This window comes from Dipodomys spectabilis, unplaced genomic scaffold, assembly GCF_019054845.1.
Source record: "Dipodomys spectabilis isolate Male_0828 unplaced genomic scaffold, ASM1905484v1 ptg000187l, whole genome shotgun sequence".
NCBI lineage: Eukaryota > Metazoa > Chordata > Mammalia > Rodentia > Heteromyidae > Dipodomys > Dipodomys spectabilis.
The window spans coordinates 1,936,921-1,953,491 of NW_024870864.1; the positions used below are offsets into that span (position 1 = coordinate 1,936,921).

At 42.6% G+C, this 16,571-nt stretch overlaps 2 protein-coding genes across 2 annotated transcripts in view; both read left to right on the forward strand.

Moving 5' to 3' along the window:
• The first annotated feature begins 514 nt into the window (after positions 1-514).
• On the forward strand, positions 515-1,722 carry Mtln (mitoregulin). The gene is made up of 2 exons (XM_042695469.1): positions 515-903; positions 1,637-1,722. Exon 1 carries the CDS (start codon positions 558-560, stop codon positions 726-728), a length of 171 nt encoding a protein of 56 aa, XP_042551403.1. The 5' UTR covers positions 515-557; the 3' UTR covers positions 729-903; positions 1,637-1,722.
• A 6,276-nt stretch (positions 1,723-7,998) lies between these two features.
• Nphp1 (nephrocystin 1) overlaps positions 7,999-16,571 on the forward strand; it is a 50,026-nt gene continuing 41,453 nt past the window's right edge. Inside the window, exons 1-5 of the mRNA XM_042695400.1 lie at positions 7,999-8,077; positions 11,731-11,804; positions 12,943-13,003; positions 14,252-14,376; positions 15,970-16,186. Coding sequence (XP_042551334.1) covers positions 8,009-8,077; positions 11,731-11,804; positions 12,943-13,003; positions 14,252-14,376; positions 15,970-16,186 — 546 coding nt within the window. The 5' untranslated portion in view covers positions 7,999-8,008. The remainder of the gene's footprint in view (positions 8,078-11,730; positions 11,805-12,942; positions 13,004-14,251; positions 14,377-15,969; positions 16,187-16,571) is intronic.

Genomic DNA, 16,571 nt, shown 5'->3' on the forward strand with positions numbered 1-16,571 from the left:
CTCAGATATTTTGGTCACAACTATGCCAAACTAACCAGTACTGTAAGGATCAAGTACTTCTGCTGAAAATTCAAATATTTCTGCTGAATTAGCAGATTTGCTGCTCCTTTAAAATATTTAGCACAAACAAATCTAGTAATTTTGAAGCTGATCACCAGTAGAAACAATAACACACAGATGGATAACTAAATGCGTTTCTGAAAACAAGTCACCTGTTTCTGTTGATTGTAAACACAAAACGAGTTGCCAGAACATTTAGCAACACGTGTAGCTTCACTGCAGTTAAAAAGTAATAATAATAGAAGTGCTAAATTTACAATCTGGCTGACAAAGACACCAACGTTTGCTAACAGTGCAAGGCGCCACTTCATTGATGTCAGATCAGGAATGTGGTGGGGCGGAAAGTTTGGGAAGACGGCAGGAGGAAATGCAAGTCAGCATTGAGGTGAGGAGAGGAAGCTTGGTCTCGCACATGCGCCTGGGCGGCGGTCCGTGAGCTCGCTGTCTTTTGACCCTTGCGCTGCGCCGTAGTCCGCGCTGCCGGCCCGGAGGTCGCGATGGCGGACGTGTCCGAGAGGACCCTGCAAGTATCCGTGCTGGTGGCTTTCGCCTCCGGAGTGCTCCTGGGCTGGCAGGCGAATCGGCTCCGGAGACGCTACCTAGACTGGAGGAAGCGGAGGCTGCAGGACAAGCTGGCGACGACGCAGAAGAAGCTGGACCTGGCCTGAAGGCGCGCGCCGGGGGCCCCAGACGACCTCGCGTTTGCCTCTCGATGCCGGCGCGTGAGCCCCGGGCCGCGCGGGCCTGGGCGGGGCCGGGGCCGGGGCCGGGGCCGGGGCCGGGCCTGGCCTGGGCCTGGCGCTGCTAGCTCTCTGCCGCCCTGAGGATTGTCCTGAGTGTTAGGTGAGCAGCCACGGGGACGCTGGAAAGCGGGGGGCCGGGGGAAGGGGCGGCACGGCCAGGATCCCGGGGCACTCGGTCGGATAGCTCACAGGAAATAACTTGCTCCACAGACAAGCAAGCCAAACAGTAATACAGTAGTTCTGTCTAATCACTCATGCTCTAGTGCTGCAGGTGTTTCGGATGCATTTTTTTTTTTTTTTACGTGAAATGTAGTTGCACTGGGCATTTAACTTCACAATTGAAAATACTGGAGATGACCAAGTGATTTAAAGAAATGTAATGCACGTCGGTTGACACCGATGTTTTCTAAATTCCAATCCGAACTCTTAGGTTTTTGGTAGCCAGGCAAAGTAGAAAGCTTTTGGCATGGAAGTCTGGAGCTCTGCGTCTTAGTCAGCTTTTTTTTCATCAGGGTTTCACTGCTCTTCTCTGTTCCCAGATCTTTTGGTGATACAGAATTTGAGTTCAGGATCTCAGTTTGCTGGGCTGATGCTCCAGTCTGGCATTTTTTGCTGGTTAATTGGAGACGGAGTCTAACGGATTTATTTATTTGTTTATTTATTTATGCCTATTCTAGCTCCAAACCAGGATCCTACTGATCTCAGCCTCCTGGACAGCTAAGATTACAGGCTTGAGCCACTAGTGCTAGGCCAGATCAGTTAATAGTTCAGGGTTTACTTTGAAGTTAAAACATTGTTTTATTAATTTTTTTTCTCTTTTCTGTTTCCAACAGCTTGTCGAAGAAAGTATTGAAAAAGTAATTTCTTCTTGCACTTTATGGCTGTATTTTTAAAATAAAAGTTTTAAAACATCTTTGAACACGTGTGTGTGTGTGTGTGTGTGTGTGTGTGTGTTGGCGTGTGTTGGCCCTGGGGCTTAAACTCTTTGAACACGTGTGTGTGTGTGTGTGTGTGTGTGTGTGTGTGTGTGTGTTGGCCCTGGGGCTTAAACTCAGGACCTGAGCACTGTCATTGAGATTTTTTGCTCAAGAACAGAGCTCTACCACTTGAGCCACATCCCCTCTTCTAGCTTTTGACTGCTTAATTGGAGATAAGAATCCTCTGGCTGGCTTTGAATCATGATCCTCAGAACTCATCCTCCTGAGTAGCTAGGATTATAGGTGTGAGCCACTTGGCACCTGCTACCTTTTTTTTTTTTTTTCCAAAAGGGAAAGGAATATCTTGCCTGCCATTCATTTAACTGCAACAGAGATCTGGATTTTTAAAGTTGATATATTAGTGATTTTGACCAGGTATCTTCTAGCAGTCTGTAGAGATCTTTGATACAGCCATGAGGCAGAGTTCATCATGGACCATGTAGATCCTTTTGTGGGACTGACTGTTCAGGAAAGCAAGGAGCCTTGTAAATAAAACAAATAAGGATGATATATGTAAGACTTTTGCACTATAATAATAATAGCAGCTTCCTAGAAATACAGTTTTACATTTTTATTGGCAAAAGTCTCCTTTATGTGTCATGGAACATACAAGTAAAGGAGAAACGCTTTTGACTAGAGTTTAAAAGTGTTAGAGTGACCAGGCCTCTAATTATTTTTCATTTACGTAAGGTGTGTTCTAGAGCACCACCCTTGCTTATTCCCAGCTCCATTTTGTGTCTCAGCTCCATAAAACATAAGAAAATTCAGAAGACTTGTTTGTAGAATCCCCTCCACTCCTCATTATATTAGGACTATTCTTCTAACCTTGTTTTCATTCATTCTATGACTGTGTTACACAAAGACTAAAATGTTCTTTAGAGTTCCATCTGGGCTGCAATTTGCAATTTGAGCTCAGTTGAGGCTCCTTGAAACAGGAAGTTTCTTGAGGCACGCATTACCCACTGTTAAAATGTATTATATTATTAAAGCATCTGGATTGTGAAGGCCTACTTCCTCTGCCATGCTCCTGATTTTTTTCTGTGCTGATTTTTTTTCTTGCTACTTATATTGCAGCACCCTTATCTATTCAGTCTCCTCTCTTGTGCTACCTCTGAGCATCCCTGTTTAGGCCTGAGCTGCCCACTTCTGTGTCTGCATTCTATGGCATATTTAACCATTTCTAATCTTGTTTTTTGACTATGACCTGCTAATGCTGTACCTGTATGCTTCCAGCCCTGTGGTGAACAAATCCCCTTAACAATACATCTGTCATCTTTTTCTTTAATCCTGGTTAAATGTTCCCTGCCTCTGAAGATGCAGTCTCACATAGAAATAGTACTTTTTCTATCCTAGTCTGAGTTAGAATCAGAAAATGGGAAGTCACAGTGGCAGTCAGTACCCCAGAAATGATATTGTCGGCTCACAGGCTCCCACCCCGATTTAATCACAGCTTCTGCCTGTCTTAGCCTACTTCTTTTTGCCCCAGGTGAGCTTCTCAGCCAGCGTGTTCCATTCTGCATTGCTTTCGCCTTCCTTGGACCTTGGCTCCAGTAGCTGTGTTATCATGTTGTATTTAACTTCTGTAGTCTCAGCAGGCAAACGAGAACAGCTAACATCCTCTACATTTGTAGAACTGCCCATTCTGGAGACCATTGGTTATCTTACCCTTCCAGATCACCTTATCAGTCCTTGGCAACCCCGGTCACATTAGACTCCATCCTCACACAGTCACTCTTAAGTGCTTTTGCTTTCATTTTAGACCACCAAACTTACCAGTAGTACCTGGTCATTAGTACCTGCCATTAACATTTTTTGGGGGGGGGCCGGGGGGGGCACAGTCCTGGGGCCTGTCCCTGAGCTTCTTTGCTCAAGGCTAATGCTTTACCACTTTGAGCCACAGCTCCATTTCCTGTTTTCCAGTGGTTAGTTGGAGATAAGAGTCTCATAGAATTTCCTGCCTGGGCTGGCTTTGAACCACAATCCTCAGTTCTCAGCCTCCTAAGTAGCTAGGTATGAACTATTAGCACCTGGTTTACATCTTTTATTCCTAGTAGATTGTTCTGTACTGCAAAAAAATATATAAAGCCCCTTCGAAGGAATTCTTTCATCTCTTTTCTCAGTAGATGTGTTTAGGGTGATGGTTTTCAACAGGGCTAACTATAATGGTCATTCAGGGGACCTTAAAAACACTACTTTAAGCATACCATGCCCCAGAGGTTTTGGTTCACATAGTTGAGGTATAGGGAGGAAAGTTTTTAAAGCTCCCCAGATGATTGTGTTGCTCAGCTTTGAAGTGAGGAGGCTGAGGCTAAGTAACTTCTTAGAGCCATCCTGTTGCTTCTTGCTGATTGCTAAAAAGCCTAGAGATGAGAGAGGCCATTCATTGCTTGCAGATGCCTAGCTCAAGGTGAGCTGGGATAGCATTGCTTCAGAGAAATGCAGACGTCATAGCCTTAGGAAAGCTTTGCAGAAAAAAAAAATACTCTGATTCTGCGTTGGTTACCTCCCTGAATGGCTTGAATCCCTGAATGGCTTGAATCGCCCACCTCTGAGTTGCCTCTAAGATTTCCCCTATCTGGAAGGTTGAAGTGTTTCTTCTCTAGACATAAAAATTTTGCTGGTACATGTTAGTATTATGCTCACCTCTGGTCCTCAGCTCCACCCACACGTGGGCCCTCTCCCATTCCTGGAGTTCCGGCCATACAGCTGGCCCCTCCCTCTCTCCACGCAGACCCACCTGAACTCTCATCTACCTCACTTCCTATCCCTCAGACCCTCCTGCTTCCTGGATGGGGACGGAGGCCATGTCCTCCCTCTTGGGGAAAATATAGCTCCTCTAATAAACCTTATAATAATTTTTCTCCTGTGCCTGCCTGCCTCTGCATGGTCCCCTGGGATGGATGTGTGGGTTCCTCCTTCAGTACATATGACCATATAGAGTCAGGCTAATTGAAATGAAATTTGAGACATGGAGACAACAGGTCTTTTTTTTTTTTTTTTTGGTGGTGGTTGACCGTGTCACTGTACTGTATCTAGTTCTTTCTTTTTACTTTATTTTGCTTTTGCCATTGGTCCATCACTGGCAATCACTGTCTTTGATTCTGGTACCCTGCATCTTGTGTGTACATTTGTCTGATTTGGGGAAGGGAAGAGGAATAACAAAATGCTGAAACAAGGCAAAAGATGACCCAATGCAACAATGATACTCAGAAGACACTATGTTGGAAAATAACTTCACGACTTGGGGGGGGAGGGGAATAGTGGGAGAAAAAGGAGTGGGTAACAATGTTGACAAGAAATGCATTCATTGCCTTACTCATGCTAACTATAACCCCTCTGTACAGCATCTTTACAATAAAATAAATTCTTCTGGTACCTGAGCTTGTACCTGAGTATGTATGTCCATATAACATCTGCTTTTGTTAAGGCTTGGTCTCCATCTCAAACATGTGTGGTTGTTGCTAGTGAAATGAGCTCCCTTCCCATAGCTTAGTCCACTCCTTCCCTTCTCCACAGCTTAGCATGCTCCCTTCCTAGGCAACACTAGGCCCATGTAGTAAAGGCAGTAAATAATCAACTTCCAACCCTCTTTACCTTGGGTTGGCACTTCTCTGGGGCAGCTACCACCATATAAGGCAACAAGAGCCCCTTAGAATGACTTTCAGGTCTAGGCATTTGCAGGACCCCTTATCTACTATTTGGATAGCAGCCATAAATCCTAGTCCACCATGATGAAGCCCCTGGCCTACATGTCCACACTGGGGTCTCTGCCTCCTAGCCCCTTCTAGCTCCTCCTACACCTCCTAGGTTATATAGATTACCTCAGACAATAGCCAGGGCTTTGTCTCTGCCAGCCCCCTTTCCTGGCAATAAACCTTTCTTTGTTCTCTGTACCTGATATCTGTGTGGTTCTCTGGCAAAGTCTATTAATCTTTCACTTAATCTTTCAGTTGTCTTTAAAAGCTTGGTGTGAGCTCAGTTATTGGCTGCTGTTTTTTGAGACAGGAATCCACATGCAGTCGTTGGCTTTTTAATAAAGACTTCCGATTTGATCTTTCAAAATGTGGCTTTTCTGTTTTCTCACCGTACCAAAAGGTGAGGTTGAAATCCTACTGGTTTTGAGGCCAAGTTTCGTTAGCTTTCCTTAAAATCCAGACATGACACATCGGTACCCCTACCCAAGCTGTCACCTCTCTGGCCTAGATTGTATTTTTTTGCATCTTCTCTCAGGACTAAAGAGGCCAAGTATGATGTGACCATGTGGCTGTTAAAAGCCAAGGCTCAAGGTTTAGTCATCTTTAACATCTGCTTTCCCTCTAACTAACAAAGGCACAGACCTTTGGTGGAGATAGGGGGAGTAAGGGTAGAGGACTAGAAGGAGGGGAAGGTAATAGGGTAATCTTACATGTACTGTTACATGTTTGTATCCAAAATGAAAATTTAGTGAGCTATACATTTGGCGACATATACTTTTTATATATTATACTTAAAAGAAAAAAATATATAAGCAATCATTCTGTTTGATGGGGGAAATCAGCTTATGGGAAGTACTGAAGAACACATGTCTATATTAATATGATCCTGTTATGGGGAAAAGTCCACCACTCAGAGGCAGCCTCATGTAAAAAAGATGACTTTATTGGGGAAGTGGATAGCTGACTGGCCCGGGACACAGCACAGACTTGGGAGCTGAAACTGTGACCCCAAACGGCCCACAAGCTAGGGTTTTTAAAGGCAAAATCCATGTGGTCAAACCTGGTCACACACAGGTGGTCAATGGGATTGTAACACACACACAAAGATTGTATATTTATGTCAGTGGTCAGTGGCCAATGGGGTTACAGTCCATCTCATAGTAACTGTTTGAACTAACCTATCATTGTGGTTTGAATTGGCATGCAAATTTGGGGTCCCCACACAAAGCAGGTGGATATTCTTACTCATGGGAGCTGTACATTCCAGAAACATAATGTCATATGCCCCTGCATGCTTGAAGCTGGGGGTTGTTACAAGACAGCTACAGGAGGATACAAAATGTGGCAGGCGCCATTCTAATTAGGCAGGGTATGAGATAGCACCAAATCCTTGTGAAATTTTTTAAGGTCTCCCTTTATGGCCTCTCTTTGTTTTTGGTAAAGGGTCAATTTCTTGGCTTAGTTTTTCTCACACAGTCTGGGACCTTAACAGCCACTACAATTCATCAATTGGATGAAAGCTCAGACTTTCTTTTTGTTTTGGTCGGTCATGGGGCCTGAACTCTGGGCATGGGCGTTGTCCCTCAGCTCTTCAGCTCTACCATGAGTCACAGCCCCACTTCTGGCTTTTTCTGCTTATGTGGTGCTGAGGAATTGAATCCTGGGCCTCATGCGTGCAGGCAAGCGCTCTACCACTGAGCCACCTTCCCAGCCCAGCTCACACCATTCTTATTCAATCCAGTTTTTGTTTGTTTTGCCAGTCCTGGGGCTTAAACACAGGGCCTGGGCACTGTCCCTGAGCTCCTTTTGCTCAAGGCTAATGCTCTACCATTTGAGCCAAAGCACTACTTCTGGCTTAACTGGATATGAGTCTTACAGACTTTCCTGCCTGGACTGGCTTTGAACTGTGGTCCTCAGATCTCAGTCTCCTGAATAGCTAGCGCTACCAGCCCCTGGCCTAGTTTTGCTGTGTTTGGGAATTGGATTGGTAGGTATATTCTCACATGAAGTATTACCACGTTTCTGAGAGTTCAAAGTAAACCGACATGACAACTCATTATTTGTGCACAGACTTGTCAATAGAATCACCCACTCACAGAATTCAGAGGGAGAGAAACTTCTACATCCCAAATCGCAAAGAATTTTAGATAGCTTTGAAATGCGTAACAGACCCATGCATCCCATAAAAGTTCCATAGGAAAGCTCTCCTTGAAGTTAATGAAAGAGGAAGATGCTCGAATTGTTTAAGCTTACCAAAACTGGCAATCGGAAAACAAGTAGCATAAAACAGAGTACTCCCCAACAGGCACTTTGTGGTGATACTTGAGTGTCATGGGATGTGAGTCTGCACTAAGAGCTGAGGACTTGGGGATCGCGACTCGACCCAGGAATGAAGGCTGCAACACACTTCCCACCAACCAGTCTCCTGGATGGGCGGGGCCGGGAGGCGGGCGCTCAGGGACTGCGTCATCTTCCGGCGTCTCCGCCCTGGTTTCCCTGACAACCGGCGGAAGCAGGGGCGCCCTGGAGAGAGATGCTGGCCCGGCGGCGGCGGGACCCACTGCAGGCGGCGCGGCAGCGCGGTCAGGAATTGAAGCTACAGGTAGGGTCGGGCTCCTCCGTGCGAGGCCCGGGCGGGCGGGAGGAGGGGCGCAGCTGTGTGCGGACCCCACGCGTGCAGCCCGCAGACCTTCCCGAGTTGTGGCGTTCCCCAACTCCGGACGCAGGCGAAAGGTCTTCAAGTCGTGGCCGTCAGCTCGCACCCTTTCCCCACCTCCCACCCAAGCACGTCTCCCAACCCTCCATCTCCCAGACCGCACCTGCCGCGGTAACCAGCCTCACCCCGCCTGGCCCAGCGCCTCTCTCGCTGTCCACGGCTCCTGCCTCAAAGCCTTCAACCCACTGCAGGCGGTCATTACTTCTTGGAACTCAAGCGCAGTAAAGGTCAAGGAATAGCCTTAATGTTTAAAAAAAAAAAAAAAAAAAGCATTAAGATCCAACGAATTGAGTCAAGGACGTGAAATAAAGAGAAGATACAAGCATAAAAGTTAATTTGAAATGTAAGGAGCTACTTGCAGAAGAAAAAAGGTCGCAAAGATTTTAAGTCACAGTACTCAGACCTGGGAAAGACATGACTTGAAGCAGCAGGTGCTGCTCCTGTGCAATAAGACTCAGCACCTAAAAAAAGTGGGTTGATACGACCCAGTAAATACTGATGCTCCTAGGCTGGGTAATCACACTTCCAGGAATCTACAATATGTGATCATTAAAAATTGAGTCAGAGATCTAGGTATAAAAATATGTGCAACCTTGTTTATAATAGAAAAATATGATCAAATGATTAGTAGCTTGCACTGAGATGTAATGGTACTGTCACCTAACTTATTAGAGATTTTAATGTATTAAAGAAAATATTTGTGGTAAAATATTAAAGAAGAATATACAGAGCACTTTACACAACACAGACACACACATATATCATAGGAAAGAAAGAAGAAAACATGCAATGTCACGATGGTATCTACATGGCAGAATGTTAATGATTATTGTTTTTCTTCTGGCTTTTAAAAACCTTTTAGTTGAATGGCTATTACTTTTTAAAATAAGAAAAAATAACTGGTTACCTTCTGAAATTCTTATTCCACTTTATGGGATTTTACTTTTAAAAAATGCAGTCTACTAGCCTGTCCCTCGTGGCTGATGTTTGCAATCCCAGCTAGTTGGTAGGCTGAAATGGTTGGTAAGGAGGTTAGAGGCTAGCCAAGCAGAAAATGTTGGTGAGATTCCCTCTCTATGAAGAGCTGTACTCTAATGCAAGCCTGTTATTCTAGCTGCCAGGAAACATCCAGGATAGGAAGCAACACTATCTCAAAAATAAACTAGCAAAAACCAGGGCTGGAGGTATAGCTCAGTGGTAAGAGTGCCTGCTTAGCTAAGCCTAGAGATCCTGAGTTCAAAGCCCCAGAACCACCCAAAAATTCAAATTCAGTCTATTACCAGGTATTTCCCACTTGAAAAACCACTATTTTATATCTTTGACAGATGAGAGATTTACTGATGTTCATATTTTATCCAGCTTTATACTTATTTAGAAAGTACAAAACTTGAATGTTTTCACCAAAAATGATAATATTTGAGGAGACAGATATGTTTAACTTGATTTAAACATTATACACAGTGTATTTGTATATGGAAACATCATATGGTATCCCAGAAATATGTACAACTTCAAAAGTTTTTATATAACAGTTAAAATGAATTTCAGCTTTTTAAAAAGGCAAAATATTTGGCAGAAAAATATTTAAGTGACTTTTTATTGGAATCATCAGGGTCCAAGAAAGCAAAATATTCTCTTCTCCTAGAAATAAAAATAAAATTTATAGGCTTACACCTATAATCCTAGTTACCCAGGAGGCTAAGATCTAGAGTTCATCATTTTCAGTCAGATGGGGCAAAGGACTCTGTAAGACTACCTCCAACATGACCAACAAAAATTCAGGCTGGAGGTATGCTTCAATTGGCAGAGTGCCAGCTAAGCAAGCAAGCTAACCTGGCAAGTACAAGGCCCTGAGTTCAAACCCTCATACCACAAAAATAAATAAAATAATAAAGTTGATAGAGCATGACTTATGATGAGTTTGGTAGGGTCTTAATCTGGTTCTGTATGTACATAATTTTAAATTCAGTGAGATATAAACACAGGAAAAGTTTCAGAAAAATATGTAAAAACAATTTTTAATTATTAAAGTGAAAACAGAACAAGACTACCATAAGGCTTACTCAATCTGGAGACAGATTGACTAGGAACCTTTGTTACCTTGAGAATCTGGAAATTATACTCATTTGGATATCATTAGCTAATTCTTTCCTGTTCAACAGCAGATAGTTGAAAAAAAAAAGAATAGATTTCCATGTCAAGGGGTAGGAGAGGTGGGAAACAAGGACTCAGCTTTTAATTTGTGTAATACCTGTAATGACTTACCAGATGTGTACATTTTGTACATAATTCTTGATTGACCATAAGTTAAAGAATAGAGGAAAAGCTAGTGGGATTTTATTTCTCTTTTTCACTCACTTTGTCTTTTCAATGCAATCTATAGGAGAGAAATCAAAGAAGTAAGTGCGAATTTTGTGGGTAAATTAACAAAGTTCTGTAAATACATTGCATACTGGGTGACAATTCTACTGGGTAACAAAAATGATGAGTAAATTAGTGATACAATAGTATGGATGATTGTGGGGGCATGAGAGGGGTTACTTACAAGAGTATTCTTGACTTCGTTTATATACAGTTCATAAGCAGGCAAAACTAATTCTAAATTTAAAAAAATCAACCAAGGGGCTGGGCACTGGTGGCTCATACCTGTAATCCTAGCTACTCAGGAGGCTGAGATCTGAGGATCGCAGTTCAAAGCCAGCCTGGGCAGGAAAGTCTGTGAGATTCTTATTTCCAATAAACTGCCAGGAAACTGGAACTGGCACTGTGTCTCAAGTGATGGAGCGCTAGCCTTGAACTGAAGAGCTGAGAGACAGCACCCGGGCCCAGAGTTCAAGTCCCATGATCAAAAAAAAAAAAAATCAAATAAGGTGAAGGAGCACAAAGGCACAATGTCTGTGTGCCTCTGATCATATAAAATAATATTTATCAAAATGAACTCCAAGAAATGAAAAAAAAAAGTAAACTAGGTTTGTCTATGGAGAGATAGGATGGGAATATATTGGAAAAGGCAGAGGGAACTTCGTAGGTTATTATTATTCTTTAACTGAGGACTGAACCCAGAGCCTCACACAAGGTAGGTAAGTTCTCAGTAACTTGAGCTATATCTCCAGCTCTTTTGCTCATATATATATTTTTTAAGATTGGTCCTGTTAACTTTTCAGGGACTGTCTAACTCATGATCCTCTGCCTTGAGTAATTTTCTATATTTTGCAACTGGGTTGAGTTATTCTCTAGTAACACTCAAAGTATATTACCTACAGAGAAGGTATTGATGGCTGAAGTTTATCTTGTCATGCATGTAAAATAAGATGGACTAATGGATAGATTAAATAAATGTAGCAATGTGTTAATAGCAGAATGTAAACAGTGAATTGCTTTCAGCTTTATTGTACCTTTTAAAATATTCATTTTAAAAGGAATAAGGCATCTGAAAAAAATATCCATTTTATATTGGAGAAGAAAGAGAAGTAAAATTTTATTCCTTAAGGCAATATGATATTAAATGTGGTATATTAAATTGTGTCTCTTCATTGTAGGTTGATAGTTTGCTTTCAGAGGGCCAGTCGAAAGGAGCTCTAGACCCCAATAAAAGGCGAGATATTTATCAAAGGTAAAGTGTACTGTTACATGTGCTTTCCAGGAATTGCACTGACATTTCAATGAGTAGCATTTAATGCATACAGATTACTCGAGGATTTCTTGCTTGCTTGCTTGCTTTCCCTCCTGCTTTCTTCCTTCTTTCTTTTTTCCCTTCCTTTCTTCCTTGTTTCATTCCTTTCCTTTCTTTCCTTTCTTTTTCCACTGTCCCTTACCCCTCCCCACTTCCTTTTTAAATGCAACTGGATGAGCTGTGCTTGGAATAACAGCTGTGAACCCTGCTCAGTGCTCTGTACTATTGACTAATCCTGCCATCTTTAGTAGCTTACTTTCCTAAAGTGGTAAGGGTTGATTGGAGGCTTCATTGAGACCATGCTTGGGAACTACTTAACATCATGCTTGGGACCATGTGTGTCACTTCCAAGGCCAGTTTCTGCTTGCAGAGCTTGGGATGCCTGCATTTGTAGACATTGTTCTTCCTTGAGAAAGAAATACCTGGAGTCAGTCACTGGAGCTTTCTGAGTCTGAGTTATCTGTCTAGGACCTGGCAATAAGGGTCCTCTAGTATAGGTAGAAATACCTTTACATATTAATTAAATTTATTTATTTATTGTTGGTCCTGGAGCTAGCCCTCAGAGCCTGAGTGCTGTCCTTGAGCCTCTTTGTGCCCAAGGCTAGTGCTCTTATCACTTGGGCCACAGAGCCACTTCTAGCTTTTTCTGAGTAGTTTAATGGAGATAAGAGTCTTACAGATTTTTCTGACTGGGCTGGCTTTGGACCACAATCCTCAGATCTCAGCCTCCTGAGTTACTAGGATTACAGGTATGAGCACCAGCACCTGGCTACATGTAAATTTTAATATTCATACAATGGCTTATTGCCCTGCCTGCTGACACTGTGAATGATTTTGTAAAATAGCTTTCAAATTCTGCCAATACAAACTCCATTGTGGGCTGGAAAGGTGACTCAGTAGTAGAGTGCTTGCCTTGCATGCAAGAGTCCCTGGGTTTGATTCCTCAGCTCCACATAAGCAGAAAAAACTGGAAGTGGCACTATGGTCAAGTGGTAGAGCACTTGAGAGTTCAAGCCCCATGGTCACCACCACCAACAAAAAAAACTTCATTGTATTTTATTTCTTTTTAAAAATTTAGATGTATCCAGTTAAAACGGGCAATAGATGAAAATAAAACTACTCTTCAAAAACTGAACAAAGTAAGTTATACTTGACCATATTCAAAACCAAAACCAAACAACTCTTTTTATACTAGTATTTTTATCAAATGGGAATGAATTAAAATCACTATGCTCCTGAGTTTACATTAGAGATAAAGTCAGCACTGAGTTGCCTGGCAGACTTACTAAGCATGTGCATTAGAGCAGAAGAGCCAGGCATCCAGCTCTGATTAGTTTATTATGATGGAGGACTCAGAAAATCCACAAAAAATGTTTGTATTGGCTGGGCGCCAGTGGCTCATACCTGTTATCCTAGCTACTCAGGAGGCTGAGATCCGAGGATCACAGTTCAAAGACAGCCCAGGCAGGAAAGGCCTTGAGACTCTTATCTCCAATAAACCACTAGAAAACCAGAAATGGTGTTGTGGCTCCAGTGGTAGAGCACTCGCCTTGAGCTGAAGAACACAGGGACAGCCCAGAGTTCAAGCCTCACAAGTGACAAAAAAGAAAAATAAAGGAAAAAAAAAGTTTGTATTGTATAAGTTGTGTGCTGTGCAGTTGGGAAGTGTTTTTATTGTAATTCCACTGTGGGGAGAATATGTTACCTGGCCCTGAGGGTAAGTAGTAAAGACTTGTATCTTGTGGCAGCTCTAGTACCAATGAAAACAAAACAAAGACAAATATTAGCCCTGTCAGTCCCATGGGATGTTGAACAGAGGAGCCCAGGACAAAGATCACAAAGCATTTCAAGTAGAGGACACCTGAATGTCATCCCCCTGTCCAGATCAGAGCCCTGTATTGTATTGCATTTGAATGTCTCCCAAGGTAGGGACACACTGACACTTAAGTTTGAAAATCTGATTATTCCCGTTTCTCAAAGGGGAGGACACTTTGTCTCCCTGTCAGTAAGTGGCAGAATTGGGGGGGGGGGGGCGCCTGGCACTTGGCGTCTTGTCTCTAAGTCAGTGTTCTATCCAGCTTTGCCCCTGACTGATTGGGGAGCTGCCATACTCAGAAAGAAAACAAAGCAAACCAGAGATGCTGGTTTATTTCATATGGTTGCTTTCCCATTCAAACTACATTTTCTAGGCTCTTACTTCTTTCCCTAGGGCAAGTCTAATCTCATGTGCTAGTTAGTTTGTCTTATAACATAGGAGTTTTAAAAGAATTACAAGTCTCTAAAAAGATAAAATGTAAATATAATTTTAAAACTACTAAAATAAATACAATTAAAGAAATAGAGTTACAATTAATTTTTCAGTGAAGCAGACCCATATTCTCTCTTAGGCTGATGAAGCTGCACCTGTTGGAAACTATGAGCAGAGAAAGGAAGAAGAGCAGAATCTTCTGGACAGGCTCACCCTGAAGCTGCAGGAACTTGCTGTGGGCATGAGTAGAGAACCTACAAATGAGTATGCTTTTTTGCTCCCTCCCTCCCTTTTTCCCTCTCTTTCTCCCTCTTTCCTCCATATTGCCTTCCTTTTTTCCCCCTCTCCTTCCTCCCTTCCTCTCTCCTTCCTTCATTTTTAAGGTTTACCTTAAAGATGAAACTCACATGGACTATATTCTGCCCACTTCCTTCCAGCCTTGTCTCTTGTTTGTTATCCCCAACCTTTGCCCCACCATTTAGTCACTTAACCTTGAACCTCCTTTTTCCTCTCCCCCTCTTTGGACTCCTTTTTTTTTTGCCTGACTCCCAACTCATCCCTAATTCTAAGCTTTTACTGATCACCTCACCCCCGACACACACACACACACACACACACACACACACATACACACACACACACACGTGCACGCACATGTGCAACCTGGGTTGAATATCCCTCATGTGACCCCTTAGGATCCATGTGCACCACCATAGATGGTGGTACCTGGAGAATAACATTGGAATTATCCCTTTCCTCGACTGTCTCAATGTAAGCTCCTTTGGGCAGAGAATTGTGTCTGGTTTACTTTGTCTCCCAGTCTCACCTGGCAGCTGGCATACAGCCTCATTAGCATCATACCTGGCTTGGAGGGAAAGCTTACTGTGGATAGGAATTCTTCTAAATACTTTGCAAGTAATAATTCAACCTAACCTTATAACAGCCTGAAGAAGGAGGCTCTATTATCCTGACTTTACCAATGAGAAATGGAGAGCTTGTAGGAAACCTACCCAAGGAAGAATCAGAGTCTAGACTTAATCCCAGTGCTCCTGCTCTAAGTGCTATGTAACACTGATTGAGCAACATTTGCTAAATGAATGGTACAGGATTTGAATATGGGTTTCCTTGCCTCAGATCCAGGGCAATACTCAGATATCTCACCTACTCTTTTTTTTTTTTTTTTTGTGTCAGCTCTGGGGCTTGAACTCTGGGCCTGGGTGCTGTCCCTGAGCTTGTCAACTCAAGGCTAGTGCTCTATCACTTGAGTTTTCTGGTGGTTTATTGGAGATAAGAGTCACATACTTTTCTGCACAGGCTGGCTTTGAACTGTGATCCTCAGATCTCAGCCTCCTGAGTAGCTAAGATTACAGGTGTAAGCCACCAATGCCCAGCTACTTTTTCACCCTTAGTCCCTCGTCACATATGCCCATCTAGACAGTAGAAACTATTACTTGTACTTCCCCTTTCTTTCTTTAATTGCCAGCTCCAGATATGGAGCCATTCTTTTCTTTTTTCTTTATTTCTTTTCTTTTTCTTGGTTAGGGTTGTAAGGCTTGAACTGAGGACTTGAGCTGTTCGTGATCTTTTTCACTCAAGGCTAAGGTTCTACCACTTTGAGCCACAGAGACACTTCCCATTTTCTGGTGGTCAGTTGGAGATAAGAGTCTCATGGACTTTCCTGCTGGGCTGGCTTTGAACCACCATTCTCAGATCTTACTACTCTCCTGAGTACCTAGGATTATAGGAGAGAGCCACCAGCACCCAGCAGAACCACTCTTCTACATGTAGACATTATGCTTACATTTGGTTTGTTTTTGTGTTATTTTGTGATCTTAATAATAGAATTGCTTTCTGTAGAACTGATGCACTTAATGAGAACAAGGAAGATGATGACTCTCCTGGAGAAGATGAAGAGGAAAGTGAAGAAAGCAAAGAAAGTAGTGGAGAGGAAGATGAAGAAGAGGAGGAGGAAGAAGAAAAAAAGGAACAAGAATCTCCCAAACATGCATCAAGTAAAGAATACATTGCTCTTGGAGACTTTACTGCTCAGCAAGTTGGGGATCTTACATTTAAGGTAGGTTGAATAAATCTGTAACCTATGTTAGAGCAAATGAGCATGCTTAACAGAATAAGAAAGCTCTGCCTATATACTGATATTCCTTGTCACTGATATTAAGCTCTTTAAAACTCAGCTTCTTTAAGTAAGTAACAATTACAGTTAGCCACAGGAATAATAAAGAAATTCTTTTATTAAAGTTAGCTCTTCCAAAGGTTTTGAAAATATCTTTGGTTTGATAATTCCTGGTTAGGGGTTAAATTTTGTTATTAATTTATTGACTGATTTAGCCAGTATTGGGTCTTGAACTCAGGGCCTTTCCTTTTTGCTTGGCTTTTTTACTCGAAGTTGGTGATCTGCCACTTGAACCATAAGTCTAGCCCCAGACAAAAAGAAAGACCCT

What these genes read in the sequence shown, in the direction of transcription:
- Mtln (XM_042695469.1), top strand. Translation starts at nt 558, where the DNA reads ATGGCGGACGTGTCCGAGAGGACCCTGCAAGTATCCGTGCTGGTGGCT.